The sequence below is a fragment of the Globicephala melas genome, chromosome 6 (genome assembly GCF_963455315.2).
Source record: "Globicephala melas chromosome 6, mGloMel1.2, whole genome shotgun sequence".
Taxonomy (NCBI): Eukaryota; Metazoa; Chordata; class Mammalia; order Artiodactyla; family Delphinidae; genus Globicephala; species Globicephala melas.
Genome location: NC_083319.1, coordinates 104,398,928 through 104,417,938, shown reverse-complemented (window position 1 = coordinate 104,417,938; position 19,011 = coordinate 104,398,928). Strand labels below are relative to the sequence as shown.

At 51.0% G+C, this 19,011-nt stretch overlaps 1 protein-coding gene across 3 annotated transcripts; it reads left to right on the top strand.

The window, feature by feature from the left end:
- The first annotated feature begins 2,587 nt into the window (after positions 1-2,587).
- Positions 2,588-17,646, top strand: CLU (clusterin). Of its 3 annotated transcripts, none has more exons than XM_030879104.3 (9): positions 2,588-2,939; positions 6,418-6,534; positions 7,851-7,999; positions 10,062-10,232; positions 11,735-12,146; positions 13,214-13,318; positions 16,028-16,257; positions 16,979-17,148; positions 17,400-17,646. In XM_030879104.3, the coding sequence occupies exons 2-9, from the start codon at positions 6,456-6,458 to the stop codon at positions 17,407-17,409; spliced, it is 1,326 nt and encodes a 441-aa protein (XP_030734964.1). In that variant the 5' UTR covers positions 2,588-2,939; positions 6,418-6,455; the 3' UTR covers positions 17,410-17,646. The 3 variants fall into 3 exon arrangements, with proteins under 3 accessions (XP_030734964.1, XP_060157277.1, XP_060157276.1); XM_060301294.2 differs by lacking the exon at positions 2,588-2,939 and adding an exon at positions 5,235-5,393; XM_060301293.2 differs by lacking the exon at positions 2,588-2,939 and adding an exon at positions 5,746-5,889.
- The last annotated feature ends 1,365 nt before the right edge of the window (positions 17,647-19,011 follow it).

The window sequence follows — 19,011 nt, the reverse complement described above, 5'->3', positions numbered from 1 at the left end:
AAACAGAAATAGAGTTGCAGATGGACAAAACAAATTTATGGTTACTGGGGGGAAAGTGGGGAAGGGGTAAATTGGGAGATTGGGACTGACATATACAAACGACTATATATAAAATAGATAACTAATAAGGACCTACTGTAGAGCACAGGGAACCCTATTCAATACTCTGTAATGGCCTATATGGGAAAAGAATCTAAAAAAGAGTAGATATATGTATATGTATAACTAACTGGTTCACTTTGCTGTACACCTGAGACTAACACAACACTGTAAATCAACTATATGCCAAAACAAAAAAAACAAAAAACAGAATCAAGTATTGGGTGAGGGCTGTACCGACTGGCATCTGTGATCTACTTAGACTACTTAAAATCCAGTGATGCATTTATGGTGAACTGTTTTCCTTAAAGTTTAATCTTCTGAGCCTTGTGTGCTTAGCAGCGAGCTAGAGTCATCAAGTGATCTTTCCCAGAGGACCGCAGTCATGGCTGTGAATCATGTTATTTTCTCCCAAACTCTTCTTCCTCTCCTCCCTTCCCCTACTTCAGCTGACTAAGGCAGATCTCCTTGCCTTGTCCTCCAAAGTCCGATTTTTAAAAATATAATTAGTACAGATTTGTGCCTCCTGTGCCAGATGCTGGGGGAGCTGCAGAATAGAAAAGTTACAAGGAGCGTGCTCAGAGAGACTTCTGGCCTTGGGCACTGATAAGATGCTAAGGAAGAGGCAGTTGCCATAGAAAATGTAGCTGTTACTGATAATTCAACTTTTTTTTTTTTTTTTTTGCAGCACGCGGGCTTCCCACTGTTGTGGCCTCTCCTGTTGCGGAGCACAGGCTCCGGACGTGCAGGCTCAGCGGCCATGGCTCACGGGCCCAGCCGCTCTGCGGCATGTGGGATCTTCCCGGACCGGGGCACGAACCCGTGTCCCCTGCATCGGCAGGCAGACTCTCAACCACTGTGCCATCAGGGAAGCCTGATAATTCGACTTTTTAAGGAAGATAAAGTGAAGCCTCAGGGGAGAAATATTGTTCCCAATTGTCGATTGATTTTTTTTCCTTCTGAGCTAATGATCTTCTCTCACTTGGCATTGCCTTGGGTTAGGGTGAGGTGGACCTCAGAGATGATACATTCCAGATTCCTCATTGTCCAAAAGGAAGAAACTGAGAACCCAGGAGTGGGGGTTAAAGTCTTTGGTCCAACCAAGGTCACCCAGAGCCTCGGGACAGAGCTGAGACTGTGGTCAGAATTCCATGCGTCCAGCTCAGGTCCTCCCCCCATCCCCTTTTTTCTCACAGGCCTACAAGCTCCCTCTGTGCTCCTTCCTGAAAAGGCTGGGGTCCTAGTTGCCCCTGGACCTTGGGTGACCAGGGACTGGGCCTTAGGCTGTATCTCAAAAGTTGTGACCAGGACAACTCAGCCCCTGGCCATAGAGCTCTCCTCTGAGCCCTTCATCTTGCGGGGTTTCAGTCGGCCAGCAAACCAAGCTGCCTATACCTGCCCTGCCGACCCATCTCCCCCAGCCAGTATAAGAACCACCCTCCAGCCCCTGGACCTTTCTCCTGGGGCTCAAACATCCTAGGGTCAGAGTGCGTGGCTCTGTTTCTTCCCCAAGAAGTAGCTATGCCTGAGGGGCTTCTCAGTTAGTCCCCTCCCCGCCAGGGCGCGGTGTGACGCCTCCTATCCCTGTTCCACACCAAAGCCCCCTGCCAAAAAAAGTCCTTTGGCAGGGCTTCCCTGGTGGCATAGTGGTTGAGAGTCTGCCTGCCGATGCAGGGATCACGGGTTCGTGCCCCGGTCTGGGAAGATCCCACATGCCGCGGAGTGTCTGGGCCCGTGAGCCATAGCCGCTGAGCCTGCGCGTCCGGAGCCTGTGTTCCGCGACGGGAAAGGCCACAACAGTGAGAGGCCCGCGTACCGAAAAAAAAAAAAAAAAAAAGTCCTTTGGCAAGATTCCTCCTGAGCCAGCGGAGGAAACTTGGGGCTGGCGGAGATCAGTGACTCCCTTGTAAGCAGGGCCAGCAGCATAATTTGCGCGTCCCCGTGCACAATGACAACGCAGGGCCCCTTTTGTTCAAAAACTCTTAAGAATTTCAAGACTTGGGCAGTAGCTCCTCAAAGTGTAGGGCAGCAGGGTCCCGTGCTCATGAAGCCCGCCCTGCTTGGCTGGGTCCCAAGTGGATGGGGAAAATACTTGCTTAACGTCCAGGAGTCAAGGAGCCTGGGAGGCCTTCTAGTTCCCCATATGGATGCTGTGTTTATCCCTAAAAACACATTTCTGTTTCCTCCCGGCCAGCAGGTCTGCCAAAGGACCACCAGGTCAGGTGGTGGTTCGGGAAGCCGGCATTTTGTACTTCCTGTGTTTTAGCACGACATCCCTCTCCATCACACCCACGTTATTTCTGACGCTGTTCTACTTCAGTGGAGCCAGAGGAGTGGCGCGTGTTGAATGCGAAAGATTAACGTTCAATTGGGCAGCGGAACACTGACGTTCTACTGGGGACGAGGCACCAGCCAGGGGCGCAGAGCATCCCTCCATCTCTGCGGAGCTGGGTGCCAGCTCTGCACGTTAATTCAGGCTCTGCCCTCCTGGGGGCGCAGTGCCCCAGCTCTGAGCCCCCGGGGACGGGGAGCCGGTAGCGGTGCGCGCCCGCACCCCAGGGTCTGTCTCCGCCGGAGCCTTTCTTGGTGCTGATACGCGCCCCCGCGCCCCCTGCCGGCTGCTGCACCGGACATCCACCCGCCCGCACCTCCGAACCCCCTCCCGCACCGGCTTCCAGAAAGCTCCCGGTGCTTTCTACCGCATTCTTTGGGCGTGAGTCATGCAGGTTTGCAGCCAGCCCCAAAGTGGGTGTATACGCAGCAGAGCGCTATAAATACGAGCGCCTCACCGTGCTGTGCACGCGGCGTCGCCAGGAGGAGCGCGCGGGCACCGCTGACCGGTGAGATGTCCCCACCTTTCCTGCCCCTGCGCAGAGCCTGGCCGGGACTGATGAGCGGGCGGGGGGCGGCACCCAGGCGAGGAGAGGACGGCTACTGGGAGTCACAGGGCTGTCAGAGGGGCGCTTTAGATGGAGTCGCGGATCCTGGGAAGGGAGGTGGTCGGAGCCTCATCACCAGACAGCGGAGCCGGGACCGAATTGCCGGCAGACAGGCAAGGGACTCAGGAAGCCCTTTGTTCATCAGCTCCAACCACAATTCTGTGGAGTAAACGGGATAGATGTAAGGATCCTCCTTTTGTAAAGATGTGGGAATTGACACTTGGAGGACTGACGCTGTTGCCCGAGGCCAGGCTAGTGAGTGGCAGAGCTGGCCTGCACTTGCAGCCTTCCTGCAGCATCTTCCTTGGAAAGGTACTGAGCTCCAGGGGTGGTTGTCAGCTTGCGCGCATGAGTCATCTTGTTTGCTCGCGAATTCTCTAGTTCTCTGGATTGTGTGTTTATAAGTAATGATGTTTTGATTTAAGTATATGTTGCAACCACTGAAATCCTACTCTTTCTGCTTCCTAATGCACCAGGGTACATCAGAGAAACATCACACAACCTCCATCAGACTTCAGACATCTGATTCAACTGTCTCATTTTACAGATGATAATCTGAAGCCTGGAGAGGTTTAGGACCATCTCCAAAGATAGACAGCAAATAGGGATCAGAATTGGGATTAGAACCCAAGCCTTGACCTTCCAGAATTTCTGGACCTAATGAAAAAAAGAAACTTCTTATTATTTTTTTTTAAGAGTGAAGTTTGGAATTTGAGCGTAAGTACAGATACTATAAAAGGATGCTGCCAGAGTGTTCATGATAATAATAGTGGGAAATCACAGACAATTTAAATGCCTGGCCTCGTGGGATAGCAAAATAAAGTACATCAGAAAAAGAACTCCATTACACAGCCACAAAAGTGTGCTTTTAGAGAGTATTTGAAGATAGTGGGTGTAAAGGATCCCATTGTATGCAAATGCATAGAAAAGAGGAAATATACCACATAATGTTTGCCTCTCGATGGTGTGAATTACAGGTGAATTATTTTCTCATGTTTCTTTTTGTTTGAGTTTTCTGCATTTGGGGAGGCAGTAGGAGAGGAGCTTGGGCTTTGGGCTTTAAACCCTGCAGCTTACTAGCTGCGTGACCATGTCCTCCCCACGGCTTCCTCTGGGGAAAGGAGGGCCTTGGAGTGGCTTGTTCAATCAGAGCAGTTGGCAACCAGGCACCCTGGCCAGGAGATGGGTGGGGAGGTGAGTCAGTGCAAAGGGAGGGCAGTTTGGCCGCGCAGCCGCTGTTCTCCTACTGGCCTTGGACTAGTATCGATATCACCTGCAAGCTTATTAGAAAAGCAATCTCTGAATCAGAATCAGCATTATAACAAGACTCCCGGGTAATTCGTAGGAGCTGATCACATCACGGAGGCAAAGCCCACAGTCAGGGAGGGACCACAGGTGACCTTTGTGTACCTGCTTCAGTTCCTCTGTCCCTCTCCCAACACACCACCTCCTCCCACTTCCCCGATAGATACTGCCAATGCCCGTGATTGACCCTACGTCAATTTTGAAGGAGTCGGAATTTCCTATGATTACATAAGACCCTTGGGTTTACAGAACGCGTTCCCATCTCTAAGGTCTCTATTAGATCCCTTTTACAGGTGAGGAAACGGAGGCTCAGAGACTTAAGTGACTTGGTGTCAAGGAAACAACACTGGACTGGGGTTTGGGGGGGCTGAGTCCTCATCCTGGGGTTGTCACCAGCTTGCTGCAGGCCTTGGGGAGCCCCATCCTGTCTCTGGGTTCGGCCTCCCCTCTGAGGTGGACGGATTGGGCAGGAGACAGGTCTCTCTCCCAGCTCGGAACTCGATGGCTCCCACGGCCCCCTGGCTCTTGGTGGGAGATCCTGTACTGACCGCTGCGATTCCAGACTTCTCATCCAGAGCTCTTGCCTTTGGCTGCCCCGTCTCTCTTTTCCTCAGGACCCAATGCCCTGTCTTCTGGTCCCAACCTATTTCAGAGTCTCGTGTCTGGATTTCTCAGAAGTCTTTGCTATCGGGGGCCTCTTGCTGGAGGGGTGTTTCTCGCCAGCTCTCTCTCTGGCGTGACAAAGGCTCTGTCCCTGTTTGAGGCGTTTCAGGCTTCAGTGAGCAGCTAGGACAGAGCCACGCAGACCTGAAATAGCACCCTGGCTCAGCTGCCCACTCACCATCTCTGGGGAAGGCGGTGACCCGCTCTCTTCTCCCACGCTGCTCGGGAACCACAGCCTGGCTGCCTTACTAATTATGTCTCAGGAGAGACTTGCCTTATTAATATTCTCCCAAGGGTCCAGATGGGCCTGCTGAGCGGACAGCAGCTTCTGGATGTGCATCATTTCAGGAAGGGGAGACCCCCTTCCCATTCTCTTAGGGGAAACGGGTGAGTTCAGATGAGCATTGGGGTGAAGGGCAGTGCAGGGGGAGGGGTTTCTGTTTTGCAACAACTTCAGCTTCTGGGAAAGGGTCCATTGTGTAAGACCAGCTGGTCCAGGGCTCAAGGCAGCTAGCCGAGTGGTGGTGGGAGGACCCTGGCACACACCCTGCTGTGGGCTTAGAGGGACTGGCTGCGTGAAAGGGACCTGGCAGAGCAGAGTGGCACGTCCTCCCACAGGGACTTTTCCTGGGGAGGTTCCTTGCCCTGCCCCCCCTCCACCGTTAATCCTTTGGCTTTGCCCCTCCCTCTCTGTTCCCTGAAGACAACCGTCCTCCCCACCTTGTTCTACTCTCATCCATGCTAGGGATGACAAATGGATTTATTTCCCTGTAGCAACCCAGAGGCTGTCACTGCCTCAGACCCTTGAAAGGCAATTTCAGGAGGTGTCGAGCCTTGATGGGGACAGTGCTGTGATTGATTGGTGATGCCTGCTGTGGGCAGGGTGGGTGATGCAGACAGCAGGGGGCTGTGTGTGCTGTGGGCTGCAGTCCCCACTTTAGGGGGACGGCAGAGGCCAGCTGAGTGACCCAAGAGAGGTGTTTTCAGGGTTTGTTTGATGTGAGCAGGTATCATCAGATAGATGCCCTTTCTGGATGCAGAAAGCACATGTGCCTTTTTTAGGCATCGTCAGCTATTATGGGGGACAAGAAGAAGGAGGAAGGAGGAGGGCGGCTCGGACCAGAGCCCAGTGGCTCTGACTCTGGAGTTCTCGTTTCTTCTATATCAGGCTGCTGTCCTGTGGTTCCTCCCCGTACCCACTTCCTCCACTTTCTTTTGAAGGGGCCCAGTGGCAAGTCTGATACTTTCTTGTCACTTCCCTGGGATAAAAAGTCGGTGATGCCAGCTGCGGGGAGAGTGGAGGGCAAGGCCTCAGCAGGGTTCCTGGGAAGCCGCACAGGCAGCAGGCTGGGCCCGTAACCAGCGGGCTGTCTAGCTGTTACCATGACAGTCCCCTGTTCTCTGCAAACAGAGGCGTGCTAGGATTCCAGAATTGGAGAAGGAGGCAAGATGAAGACTCTACTGCTGCTCGTGGGCCTGCTGCTGAGCTGGGAGAATGGCAGGGCAATCTCGGACAAAGAGCTCCAGGGTAAGTGACCAGGCGTGCTCTCCTGGCATGCTTCCCTGTGTCAGGGCCCCAAGGGTTAAGACCACCTTTGTCCTGTGCATCGGATCGGGTTTGCTCTGCCCGGGCCCCTCTCTGAGCCGTCTCTCGCCGGCCTAGGCTCTCTGTGGTCAGGTGGGCTTCCAGGCAGTTTCAGGCAGACCCCAAGCCCTTTCTGGCTGCTGCAGCTCGTTTGGCTATTCCCCTCCCCGTCTGCTCGGTCCGGCGTCCACACCTCTTCCACGAAGCTCCGTGAAGCCTGGACCATTGGAGCCTCTGTGGGTTTCCCCTTGAGTTTCCATAGCACTTACTACCTGTATCCACCACCTTTCCACCTAGAAAACCAATGCTCCGGATTCAGGTAAGGCGGAATATCATTCACTACGAGGGCTTGTCATCCTTCAGAGCCCAGGTGGTGGTTCCCCTCTGCTGCCAGGCCTTTGCTGAAACCTGTCTTCCCTCTGCCCCACTCTTGTCCTATGAGCTGACTGACTCTCTGGGGGTAATAGTTAAAAACCCAAGCGTTGAGCTCAGAGCTGGGTGGAAATCTGGCTCCGCCCTCCCCAGCTGTATAACCCTGGGTAAGTATCTTGATCTCACTGCGATTCTTTATCCTCGATTGTGCAAAGGGGTGAAGACAGTGTCAAGAGTATTAAATAAAATGCACGTGAAGTGTCCAGCTCAGCATTTGGCCCAGGATAAGAACCAGAGAAGCATTGGCTGTTACTTTTGGTACTTTGGCGACATTGTCTCATTACATTTGTCACACGGTGTGGTGTCTGATCACAGTCTCCTTGAAGGATGGTGCTATTAAGTCACCTCTGTGGCCCTGTCACCTGACACTGCATCGGAATAGCGAAGTTCAGATGTTTGCTTAAACTGCATTGCAGAAAGACTTGTATCCACAATAACACTATTTTATATTTTGATGCTTAAACAGTTACGCTTCCAGGATTTTTTTTTTCCCTTGAAAAATTTCCTCTGCAGCTGGGTAGGCTGCTTCTCCAGAGCTCCAGGGGCGGACTGGGTTGTCCCTCCTCTGGGGCGTGTCCGCTCCGATGGTTTGCATTTCTGAGCAGCTGGGTGTAATCGATTCTCTGGCCCTGGGTCTACAGTGAGTCCTGGGATGGAACCTGTGTCAGGGCAAAGCTGGGGCCGGAAGGCTGCCTGCTAGGAGGATCCCAGCCATGGCAGCCCCTGGGCCCACTGGCCTTTCTGATCATTCCAGCTGGTTCCAGGGTTATATCCCCAGCACCATCCCTTCCTCTGGCCTCATCTACCTCCCTGCTCTTTTCTTGCAGAAATGTCCACCGAGGGGAGTAAGTACATTAATAAAGAAATTAAAAATACTCTCAAGGAGGTGAAACAGATAAAGACCCTAATAGAACAGACCAACGAAGAGCGCAAATCATTGCTTGGCTCCTTAGAGGAGGCCAAGAAGAAGAAAGAGGTAAGAAGAGCCCGGGTGACCCCCACCTTGATCCGCTGTGCTGGAGGGAGGGAGGGGCCGTTGCTCTTCCGAACGCCCTGCCAGGTTACTATGGTGACCCGCAGGCCTTCTCCGGTTGTGTCAGCTGATACTGGGGCTGTGGTTAACAGATAGGGAAGGTTTATTTGCTTTTCAAAGCTTCAAGCAGTGAGATCTTGGATCTGGTTTTGTTACAAGCCTGGCCCAGGGCCTGCCGCCCAGATTCACTTCAGTAGATTTTTCTAAACCCAGACTATGTGTAAGGTCCAAGGCAGGCTTTGGGTAGGGCCTGTCACTGTCACAGGTTAGGAGAGGGGTGGCACCCTACCTTCAGTAGGGGCGATACCTTCGGGGGTACGGCAGGCGCACGCTGTATTGCCCAAGGCTCTATAGAGTTCTGGACTACTTCGTAAAGAGACACCTAGGTCCAATGGTGAACATACAAAACGAAAACACTATAATTCAATAAGGAGCTTATTTAAAAAGTCAATAATGTCCTTCAGGGTCTCCTCAAAGCCTATTCCCATTGCCACCCTACCCGTAATGACAGAGATGCTGAGATGGGGCCCCCTGCCACCTTCATGACCCCTGATGCATAGAGTAAAAGCATTATAAAGACTCAGAAAAGTTGTGCGGTAAAGGAAGCACGTGTAACTTCATTTAATCCAAGTGTTTTCCAAATCGAATTGACCATGGAATCCAGTTATTTTTTTCCTGATAGCTTGTAGCACAATTCCATGGAAACCACTTAAGGAAATGTTGGCCTGGGTGCAGCTCTAACTTTCTTGGAAACTTAGTACCTTTCTTGGCATCAGTATTAGTTCTCATCACACTGTGAGAAACCTAGAGCCCTTGTAGAAGTGGCAGGTCCTGTTCATGAATTTTTGTGCTTCTCATTGGAGTTTGATATTTGACAATCCAGGTTCTATGATAAAGCATATCAAGTTTGGAAAAAGGCTCCATGACTTCTTAGTTGAGGAATATGCGAACCGGAAAGAAAGGAATTGGGCAGCAGAGTTGACGCCTGTGAGTTGGCCCAGTTGGAGGCGTGGTGGCCATCTCGGACGAGGGGGGCAGGGGACACAGAGCAAGAGAAGACCTCACATATTCAGATATTCATAGTGTAGCTTTGCTTTGGGGTATGGATGGTCTACTTAATTCTTTGAAGAGTAATACACTCATTTGTCAAGATTTTAATATAGAAAAGCAGAAGTTTTTCCATAACGCTTTTACCTAAGGACAATTCACTTAACATTTGATCTATTTCTTACTACATTTTCTCCTCTATACTTTTTGGACAGTGACTATACTCAAACTCCTGAATTTTTAACATGAAAAATGCTTATTATAATACTTAAAACTTACTACAAACATCCCTTGTAATGCTGTCCTATCTACCTTTTGTAGGTACCACAGTTTCCTTAACTTGTCCCCTAGTTTTGAGCATTGGGGTTGATTCCAGTATTTTTGTTGCCACACATGAATATTGTAACAGATATCTTCAAGCATATGGATTTTTCCTTTATTGCAGGAATTCCTTGGGATAGATTCTTGTAGAATTACTGGATCAAATGTCATGGTCATCTTGGAGAGTTTCGGTAGTAGCGGTGACTTTAATTTCGGAAGCTTACCTATTCCTGTGGCATGCCGGGGACCATGGTTGCAATAGAGAAATAAGATTCAGGGAAGCTTTGAAAGATGACGTTTAAATTCCAGAAGTTGAGACTAGGAAGTGGGGTATTGGCGAGAGGGAAGTCCTGGGGTAGAGACTGTAAGTGCAGCGTCAGAGAAAGGAGCTGTCCAGATGAGCTCTAATGGCTGGAAAGGACTAAGGAGCAGTTGGATCTTGAAGGCGAGAGGATGTTTAGAGCCAGATGGGGAGGGAATTCCAGGTGGGCAGATGCGGGAACACGTGAGCCAGAGCAGGGGTGGAAATAAGCACCCCATGTGGCCAGGTTGGGCCGGGGGGCCAGCACCACGGTGCCTGCTTGGGGAAGGGGAAGCCGTGGTTTCTGTTGCTAACCCAGCCTCGGTCCTCCTGTAGGATGCCCTGAATGACACCAAGGATTCTGAAACGAAGCTGAAGGCGTCCCAGGGGGTGTGCAATGAGACCATGACGGCCCTCTGGGAGGAGTGTAAGCCTTGCCTGAAACAGACCTGCATGAAGTTCTACGCGCGTGTCTGCAGAAGCGGCTCGGGACTGGTGGGCCAACAGGTGACAAGGGGCCCCGCTTCTTCAGCACAGCCTGGGCTCTGGTTGGGCAGTGAGGAGAACTGAATATGCTTCTTTGGTTCTGCACCCAATTCCAAGTGTGGGGATTTCCCCATCAAGAATTTCTCCCACACCGGCTGGGTGTCCTGCAGTTGAACTCCGCTCTGACCCCGTCTACCCAGAGACAGCGTCGGACCCCACGGGCTCAGGGCTCAGTCCCACAGGACGCCTCCCCATCCCCACTGCCAACTTCAGCCGCCGATCACAAGTCCAGGTGGTCACCTGTGTTTCTGACGGACTGGCTGTAGATTAGAGTTTCCCATGACCGCCCCCTTGGGTTCAATTAATTTGCTAGATGAGCTCATAGAACTCGGAGAAACATTTTACATACTAGATTATTGGTGTGTTGTAAAAGGATATAACTCAGAAACAGCCAGATGGAAGAGATGCCCAGGGGGAGGGATGGGGAAAGGATGGGGAACTTCCATCACCTCTTCGAGTTCAACAGTCTCCTGCATCTCATTGGCACATGTGTTCATCAACCCAGAAGCTCCCCAAGCCCATCCTTTTGGGTTTAATGGAGGCATCATTACATAGGTACGATTGATTAAATCATTGACCATTGGTCATTGATTCAAGGTCCAGCCCCTCTCCCCTCCTTGGAAATCAGGTGGTGGGGCTGAAAGTTCCAACCCTCTAATCCTAGGGTTGGCTCCCCTGGCGACCAGCCCCCATCCCTAGGTGCTTTCCGAAAAGTCACCTCACTAACATAACAAAAGACACCTTTATTGCTCTTAGCACAGGAAATTCCAAGGGCTTTAGGACCTCTTTATCAAGGACCAGACCAAATATATATTTCTTATTATAAATCACAATATCACAGCTTCATTTCACATGCAGTTGATTAGTTCTGGCTGCATTGGGGCCCAGAGCGCTGTGATCAATTGGTAATGTCTGCTATGAGTGCAGTAATGTGGAGTCATGAAAAGCACCTGTTCCAGGTATTTGCCATCTTCCGAAGACTCTCATTCAGCAATTATTAGCTGCCTAACGTAACAAATGGCTCCACGGTATGGCAGAGCCCTGCATCCACTTAAACAGAAGGAATTAAGAATTTTTAGTACCCTATTACTGATCCTCCCTGTCCTGCGGGCCTTGCTCAGCTAGGGCTCATGAATTTCGCCCTTTCCAGGAGTCCCGTCAGTTGGCCCTTGGCTGAGCGGGCTTGGGGATCACCAGTGGCCAAAGAGGACAGCAGACTAGTCTCATGTGACGGGCCTTGTGACTCTCTCGGCCTCGCAGGTCTTCCTAAGCTCTTCCCCTCGGGGTCGGTAGAAAGGAAAGGCACTGACCTGGACAGTTCAGAGATGGGGAGCCAGTCCCAGCCTGGCCTTCTGCCGCCTGCTGTGACTCTGAGTTGCCCCGGGTGCAGGCAGGAGGGGCCGGGCCTGGCCCGTCTTGACAAGGGGGAAGCACCCCTGACTGTCCCCTGTCTCCTGTCGCAGCTCGAGGAGTTCCTGAACCAGAGCTCCCCCTTCTACTTATGGATCAACGGTGACCGCATCGACTCCCTGCTGGAGAACGACCGGCAGCAGGGCCACGTGATGGACGTCATGGAGGACAGCTTCACCCGCGCATCCAACATCATGGACGAGCTCTTCCAGGACCGGTTCTTTCCCCGGAAGTTCCAGGACACTCAGTATTACTCGCCCTTTGGCTCGTTCCCAAGGGGATCGCTCTTCTTCAATCCCAAGTCCCGCTTCACCCGGAACGTCATGCCTTTCCCCTTGTTGGAACCCCTGAACTTCCATGACATGTTTCAGCCCTTCTTTGACATGATCCACCAGGCCCAGCAGGCCATGGATGACCACATGCATAGAACTCCCTACCACTTCCCGATGGCGGAATTCCCAGGAGGTTAGAAGGATGGGATGGGAAATCACAATTCATTGAGATGCTAACCCGTTAGATGCTCAGAACTGTGGCCGGGGCTTGGCATGTGTCATCTGAGTTCCACCCCCAGAAACCTGGGGAGGGTGCTCTCATCCCGGTTTGATGGGGAGAAAACTATGACAGGATGGTGAAGGAGCATGTCCAAGGGTTCACAGCTGATAAAGTGGGAGCCAGTCAAATCTAGCCCTGCAGGATTCAGAATCTGTGTTCTTTCGAGTGTACCAAGCTCCTTGCAGCAACTGGAGGGCATGACATTGACTCTTTCCTCTAGAGAACTAGACCCCTTTGTCTTGGGAACTCAGGTGGCTTTATGTGGACGCCATGCATATATTGGTGACAAATTATATAATCAGCTCATGGTACGGTTAAGAAAGCTGTTTGTGGCTGTAACCTTAGGGTCTGGTAGAGAATGGGCACACAATGAATATATTTTGAATGAAGGAACTCTAACATGGACACGAGAAGCCAAAACTTTTCAGAAGTGATTTCCTTCATTGAACCAATAGACACTCGTTGGCCAACCCCATCTCCTAAATGCTACTGTTTGACCGGCACTGGGCTGTGGCTTGAAACGGATTGGAAACACAGGAGGGTATTGAATTGAACGAGGAGTTTACTGCCTATCCATAATGGGGGTCTCCCTGTGTTACAAGGAGGTTCTAAGGTGGATCCTATTCCTGCCTTCAAGGCGCTTGCTGTCTGACCCGGGGAGAGAAATGAGCCAGACAGAATGCAGAGCAGAACGGGTTATGATGCCAGAGAGAAGTACGAGCAGGCAGGAGACGTGCCAGCAGGTGGGGATGGTGGGGGAGGGGGCCGAACCCAGCTCAGGGGGCCCTGGGGACCACCTGCTGGTCCCGCTGCAGGGAGCCCCGATCCGAGCCTGTGTCTGCAGGCGAACAACCAGAGTCCAACCTGCTCTGCCCGCAGAACCATGTCAAAGGGCCAGACAGTAGTGTGGAAGGGCTCTGGGAGATCGCGGTGGTCCATCTCTGTGTCGCTCTGTATGACTTTCCCTTGTGTGTCTCCAGGAAACAGCAGTGACCGCACCGTGTGCAAGGAAATCCGCCACAACTCCACGGGATGCCTGAAGATGAAGGACCAGTGTGAAAAGTGCCAGGAGATCTTGTCCCTGGGTGAGTCGGGGGGCCCCGCGGTCTCCTGTGTCCTCGGGTCTCCAGCACCTCACTAGGGCTGCATTTATGGGCTCAGATGGATGGGAGTTCAAATGCCAGCTCTGTTGCCTTCCAGCTGTGACTCTGGGTGGGGGAGTCCTTTGCCCAGCTCTGCTTGGGTCCCCATCTGGGGTCGCGGGTTAAGATGAGGGGCTGTCCCTGAAGTCGGACAGAATACAAGGTGCTTACCACACGATCCAGCTCACGGTTAACAGGCTGGCGGTGGCAGGAGCTGCCGTGCTTTTCTAAAGAGCTGTCATCCTTTGACTTCCCTCAGTTCGTCTGTTCCCAAGGGCCAAACATAGTAGCCATCCTCATGTTTTGCTGCAGACAGTGAGGGTTTAGGCAGTGTGGATTCTGTTAAACAAACTCTTCCCGTGTGTGTTACTAAACACTCTTGTAAACACTTTACAAACATTTACTCTTTTTCCTGGAACAACCGGGGTGGCTACAGTTATCATCCCTGTCTTACGGAGGAGGACACTCAGTCAGAGGTTTGGTGACCTGCCCAAGATTACATGACGCCCTGGGGGCGTTTGTGGTGTGTTCCCAATCAGTGCTGCTGTGTTCTCTACCCTGAACACGTGGGTCTCTCCTAGTGGTACCCTAGCTTCCCGGCAACTTTACCTTTGGTAGGTTGGTCCCTGAGGCAGAGGAAATACCTCCCTTCCGCTGTTTCCTTCGGTTTTATCAGGGGGACTAAATTCTTCTTACTTGGAAATAACACCTATAAAAGCGGCGAAATACTTCCTGGCCGACAACAGTCTATGCTCGGAAAAAGTTAATTGTTTCCCTTGTACCGAGCGGATCGATCTTACGGCTTTGCTCTTACTTAATCCTTTTTGGGTTTGCCCGGGCAGGCCTTCAGAGTCTAGCTAAATATTCCTAGTCTCACTGCTGTGATTTTAGAAGCTACTGCAAAAGAAGTACAAGTGCTGTAAGAGGCTGATCTATGAAGAAGCGAGAGGTGAGTACACAACCTCCTGGGTTTATCCCATAAAATACCACGATTAGAAGAGTGTAAATCACACCGTGAGGGAGTCACTTTAGGGCCAGAAGAAGAGACCTACAGATCCCCAAGCTCAGACTGGCACCCCTGGCACTGATCTTAATGTTCACTGATCACAGCTTCCTGAAACAGCGGTTTTCTTTTCTACATTGAAGAAGACTTATGACCCCTTATCTAAGATGCTTGCAGACATTTGAGCATTTGAGCAGGTGCTGCCCGGGACCTCCAGACAGGAATTTCACAACTTCGGTGCTACTGGCATTTTGGACCAGGTCCTTCTTTGTGGTGGGCTGTCCTGTGCACTGTGAGATGTTTAGCAGCATCCCTGGCCTCTACCCACTGGAGGCCAGTAGCCTCCCACCCTCACCCCAGTTGTGACACCAAAAAGGTTTTCAGACCTTGTCAAATATCCCTGGGGACAGCACCGCCCCAGGTGAGAGCCACTGCTCTAGACTGCTACCCAGTTCTCAATGACGGTCCTTATTTTCAATGATTCCCTGGTAAGAAGAGTTAAGTTTCGTCATTATATACCTTTTTCAACCGAGTTTATTGTTAATAATCCTATGTCTTGTCCCACCTGACATTTTATTTTATTCTAGTAGAAATCGTTACAGCCACCATGGTGAAGTGTGTAAAGAACTCCCCCTTTCCCCTGACGTGCTTGGGTTTGATGTGCTCTTTTGGGGATAGTTTTCAAAAATCAAGGGAGAGAAAAACAGTAGTTTTTAGAGAGAGAGAGAGTGGGTAGTTCCCAGCCCTTATCCACCTGACAACCTGCAGTGGGCACTTGGTGACCAAAAGCCATGAACTTCCCCGCTCTCTGGTGAGCTTGGCGACCAGCCATGGTGGGCAGGTGGGCAAAGCCCGGATGCCCAACCCCAGGCTACTGTGCTGTGTGGCCCGAGGGTCCTGACTGGCTCTTCTGCTACCCAGGCTCCTGGGGCCAGAATTTCCAACTCTACAGATATAGGCAAGCTTGGAGAATTTTCCAGAGCCACAGACTCAGAGTAGGAAGAGCCCAAGTTTAGGAGTTAAAGCCCGGGGTTCAACATCCTGCCCTCGCAAATCGTTCATCCTATGACTTCAGGCAAATGAGGTACCGCTCTGGTCCTCAGTTTCATTCTTGATAATACTTAACGTCAGAATACATCTGACTATTAGAGCTCACGGCTATCCAGTGCGCTCGGTGGTGCCTGGTACATAGCAGGTACCATGGCAGCTACAAGTAACATCCACCGTTTCCTGAAATGACTAATGGAGGGAAGGAGGGCAGTGAGGTCTGAGCACGTGGAGCCCTGAGGTCCGTGCTGCTTGAGGTGTGGGCAGTGCCCCTCATTGCTGGTCCCCAAGGGGACAGGGTCTTGCACCCAAAGAGAAATCAGTGATGTCACTGAGACAGTTTGGTTCAGATGACATCGTCTCCCAGGGCAAGACTTTCTCAATGAAGGACGCGCATCCTGATTTACATGCGGGGCGAGCCTTCTGCTTTGTCTTGAGCTGCTAGCGAACGCTTGGTGGACTGGAGCTTGGAGTAGCTCTGCCTTAGCTCTGCCTTAGGTCCTGGCTGCGTGAACTGGTTGCCATTTGTTTTCATCCCTTTTTAGCTCTCACTTCACGTTTCTGTCGTTTGTCTTTTTTTTTTTTTTTTAATCTCCGGGCAGACTGTTCAGCGAACGACTCCTCTCAGATGCAGCTGCGCCAGCAGCTGAACATGTCCCTGCAGATGGCGGAGAAGTTCAGCAAGCTGTATGACCAGCTGCTCCAGTCCTACCAGCAGAAGATGCTGAACACATCCTCCCTGCTGAAGCAGCTGAACGAGCAGTTCACCTGGGTGTCCCAGCTGGCCAACCTCACGCACAGCGACAGCCAGCACTATCTCCAGGTCTCCACGGTGAGTCTGTCCTGGCCACACACTGAAGCTGGGCTCAAGGTGTTGTCTGGAGCTCATGTGATCCTCCCCCAGGGCCGAAACGGGGTGAAGATGTTCAAGAGCGCATGTCTGCTTTTCACTGAGCATTTGTCATATGGCAGGAAACAAAAACCTCAGGTCCAGTGGTGCATGGAAACCTCATCACTCAGTGACGTGGAATGTCATGAACCCATTTTACAGATGAGGAAACTGAGAGGTTCAGCATCTTACCCAGCATCTCCTATCTGCAGGGTGATCACCTGGGTGTTTGTTTGAACCTGTCTGCCCGGCTGCAGAGCTAGTGCCCTTTCCAGGGAGCTGCCTTGCTGCCCCGTCCTGCCTAGGATGGCTCATGAATTGGCCCATCGTTCTCCTCCAGTGATAAGAAGCTTCCCTCTAGTGCTGGGAACCTTTTCTTTTTCTTTCCCTGATTCCTCTTCTACCACCACGTGGCCAGTGGCTCCTCAAAGGAAACATGTTTTACTCGGTGGGGCTCCCCCAGGTTGGTCCTTCGTGAATGACATTTACACCCAGAAACGAGGGTCTCTGAATTAGGGCATTTCTGTTCACCAAGTTGTATAGGTGTCGAGGTGAGTAAAAAGCAAAGGGGTCAACTGATCTGAATTAATAAGCCTGACTTCAGGTGCCAAATGAGTCTGTGTTGACCGTTGTTTCCGCCCTCTCGTGACTTTTCTCCTTTTAGGTGAATTCCCACAGTTCCGACCCCAGCGTTCCCTCTGGCCTCACTAAGGTGGTTGTGAAGCTCTTTGATTCCTACCCCTTCACTGTGACGGTCCCACAAGAAGTCTCCAATCCTAAGTTTATGGAGACTGTGGCAGAGAAAGCGCTACAACAATACCGCCAGAAGAGCCGGTGAGTGTGCAGGCCTCACCCGCGGTCCCTCTGGGCCCGTCAGGTCCCTGGGGACTGAGAAGAGGGCAGAGGACCTGCCCTGGGAATCGCTGCTGCTGTAGCCACAGCGCAGGCAGGGAGCCACGAAGTTACTGGGAATTTTCTCCTTCCTTTGGAGGATGTTTCTTCTGGGTTGCTAAGAATTGGAGCGTTGGTTGCTGCCTCTCTGTGAATATCAGGCCTCACCTTCCCCTCCCCGCCTTCTTTTTCAGGGAGGAGTGAGACGTGAGCATTGCTTTTCCAAGTATGGGGGTGTCTGCGTCCAGCTGCCCCCGCGATGAGCCACAGCCCCCTCTAGAGAGCTCTGCACGTCACCAGCTGACCAGGCCCTGGGCTCGAGGCCCTCCTGACCGCACCCAGCTTCTCCCTCTGGATTTGCACTGTAATGCCTGCATTTGCTGATCACGGGAAGAACTTCCCCGCATGCCACTAACTCAATAAACCGCCTTGTAATCTGAATGCTCTGCTGTGTCCTCTTTATGCTATTTTTGTTTTGTTTTGTTTTTTTTTACATCTCCCACACACTTTCATTTGGGTGTGGAAGAAAAAAGGAGAAAAGAAAAAGCAATGGCTAAGATGGTATGTTCTCATATAGTTGAGCATAAAAGGAGTGGGACAGTGAAGTTGACCCAGTTCAAAGATTTCTTGCTTTTAGGAAGAGAGATGTTCCCTATAGCCAGCTAAAAATACGTTTCTGAAAAATGAATCTTTTCCATTCCATTATACAGCAGATACATATTCTGATGGGGGCGCAGGTGATACCCTGAAGGAATACATTGAAAATTAGGGTGCAGAAGGGGTAAAAATAAGGCATACCAGTTATCTCCATACATAATTGATATTTTCCTTATGGAAAAAGTAGTGCCCCCCAAAAACAAAACGAGGTAATTTTCTTTTAGCTGTAAGAGCCTAGAATCCCTGAGGCACCTTCTTGACTGTGGCATTGATTGGCCACTGTCTGTCTATACAAACTTTATCTCTTTCCCTCAACCCCAGGAATTTCTCCTCTGCCTGGGTTTCTCGGGATGACTATTCACCCCTCACTCTGAAACATAGCTGGCCTGCAGGACCGTACGTTGCCAGCAGGTGGCAGTGACTAACCGCGGTACTTCACATTAAGAAGCGTCTCCGTTTATGAATCTTCTCTACAGAATTCTGTTCATCAAATACACTTCAAGGTTTGTAGCAAAGTCCACGTGTAAATTAAAAGCTTAAAATATTCTTAGTTTACCATTCCTTGTTTCTCCAAGTTATCAACAACCCTGCCACACAAGCAACAAACTATGGCTCAGTATATGTCCACAGAAGCTAGTACTTTACTATTGCTATCAAGGAAGTTCAGAGTAAAGTTAGGGTGATTCATTTAAAGATATACCATAACCTTAATTAGGGTTATGGTTCAGAAGGCATTTGCTAAAATGACCATAATTGTAAATTATATATTACATCATTGTCACAGCTTATGTTTCAAAACTTATTTTCTGTTTTCCATTATGTTGCTGGATGCCGGCAGTCACGACACCAAGTTGTTGCTTCTTTTTACGCAACCTCCTTTAAACTCTCCTAGACCTGCCCCTTAAAATTCAGAGGCTAAAGCTGACTCAGTTTCACTGGGACCCCTTTTCCCCACCCTCTTCCTTCTTTGCACAGTGGCCTGGTTTGAGGGTCCGTGGACATCCCTCCATCCCCAACAGAAGTTCCAGCCTGAGGCCCTAGAAGGTCCGAGGCAGGAAATGAGATGTTGGTTTCTGGCTTCCAGGATCCTTGCAGCAGAATGGGAGCAGGGCTTGATGTTCTGAGAAGAGAGGGCTTGTCCTCTGCCTG

Excerpts from the sequence above, each read along its gene's own strand:
- CLU (XM_030879104.3), top strand. The coding sequence starts at position 6,456 with ATGAAGACTCTACTGCTGCTCGTGGGCCTGCTGCTGAGCTGGGAGAAT. Across the intron at positions 8,000-10,061 it reads AGGCCAAGAAGAAGAAAGAG|GATGCCCTGAATGACACCAA; the intron begins GTAAGAAGAGCC and ends GTCCTCCTGTAG. Across the intron at positions 12,147-13,213 it reads GATGGCGGAATTCCCAGGAG|GAAACAGCAGTGACCGCACC; the intron begins GTTAGAAGGATG and ends GTGTGTCTCCAG.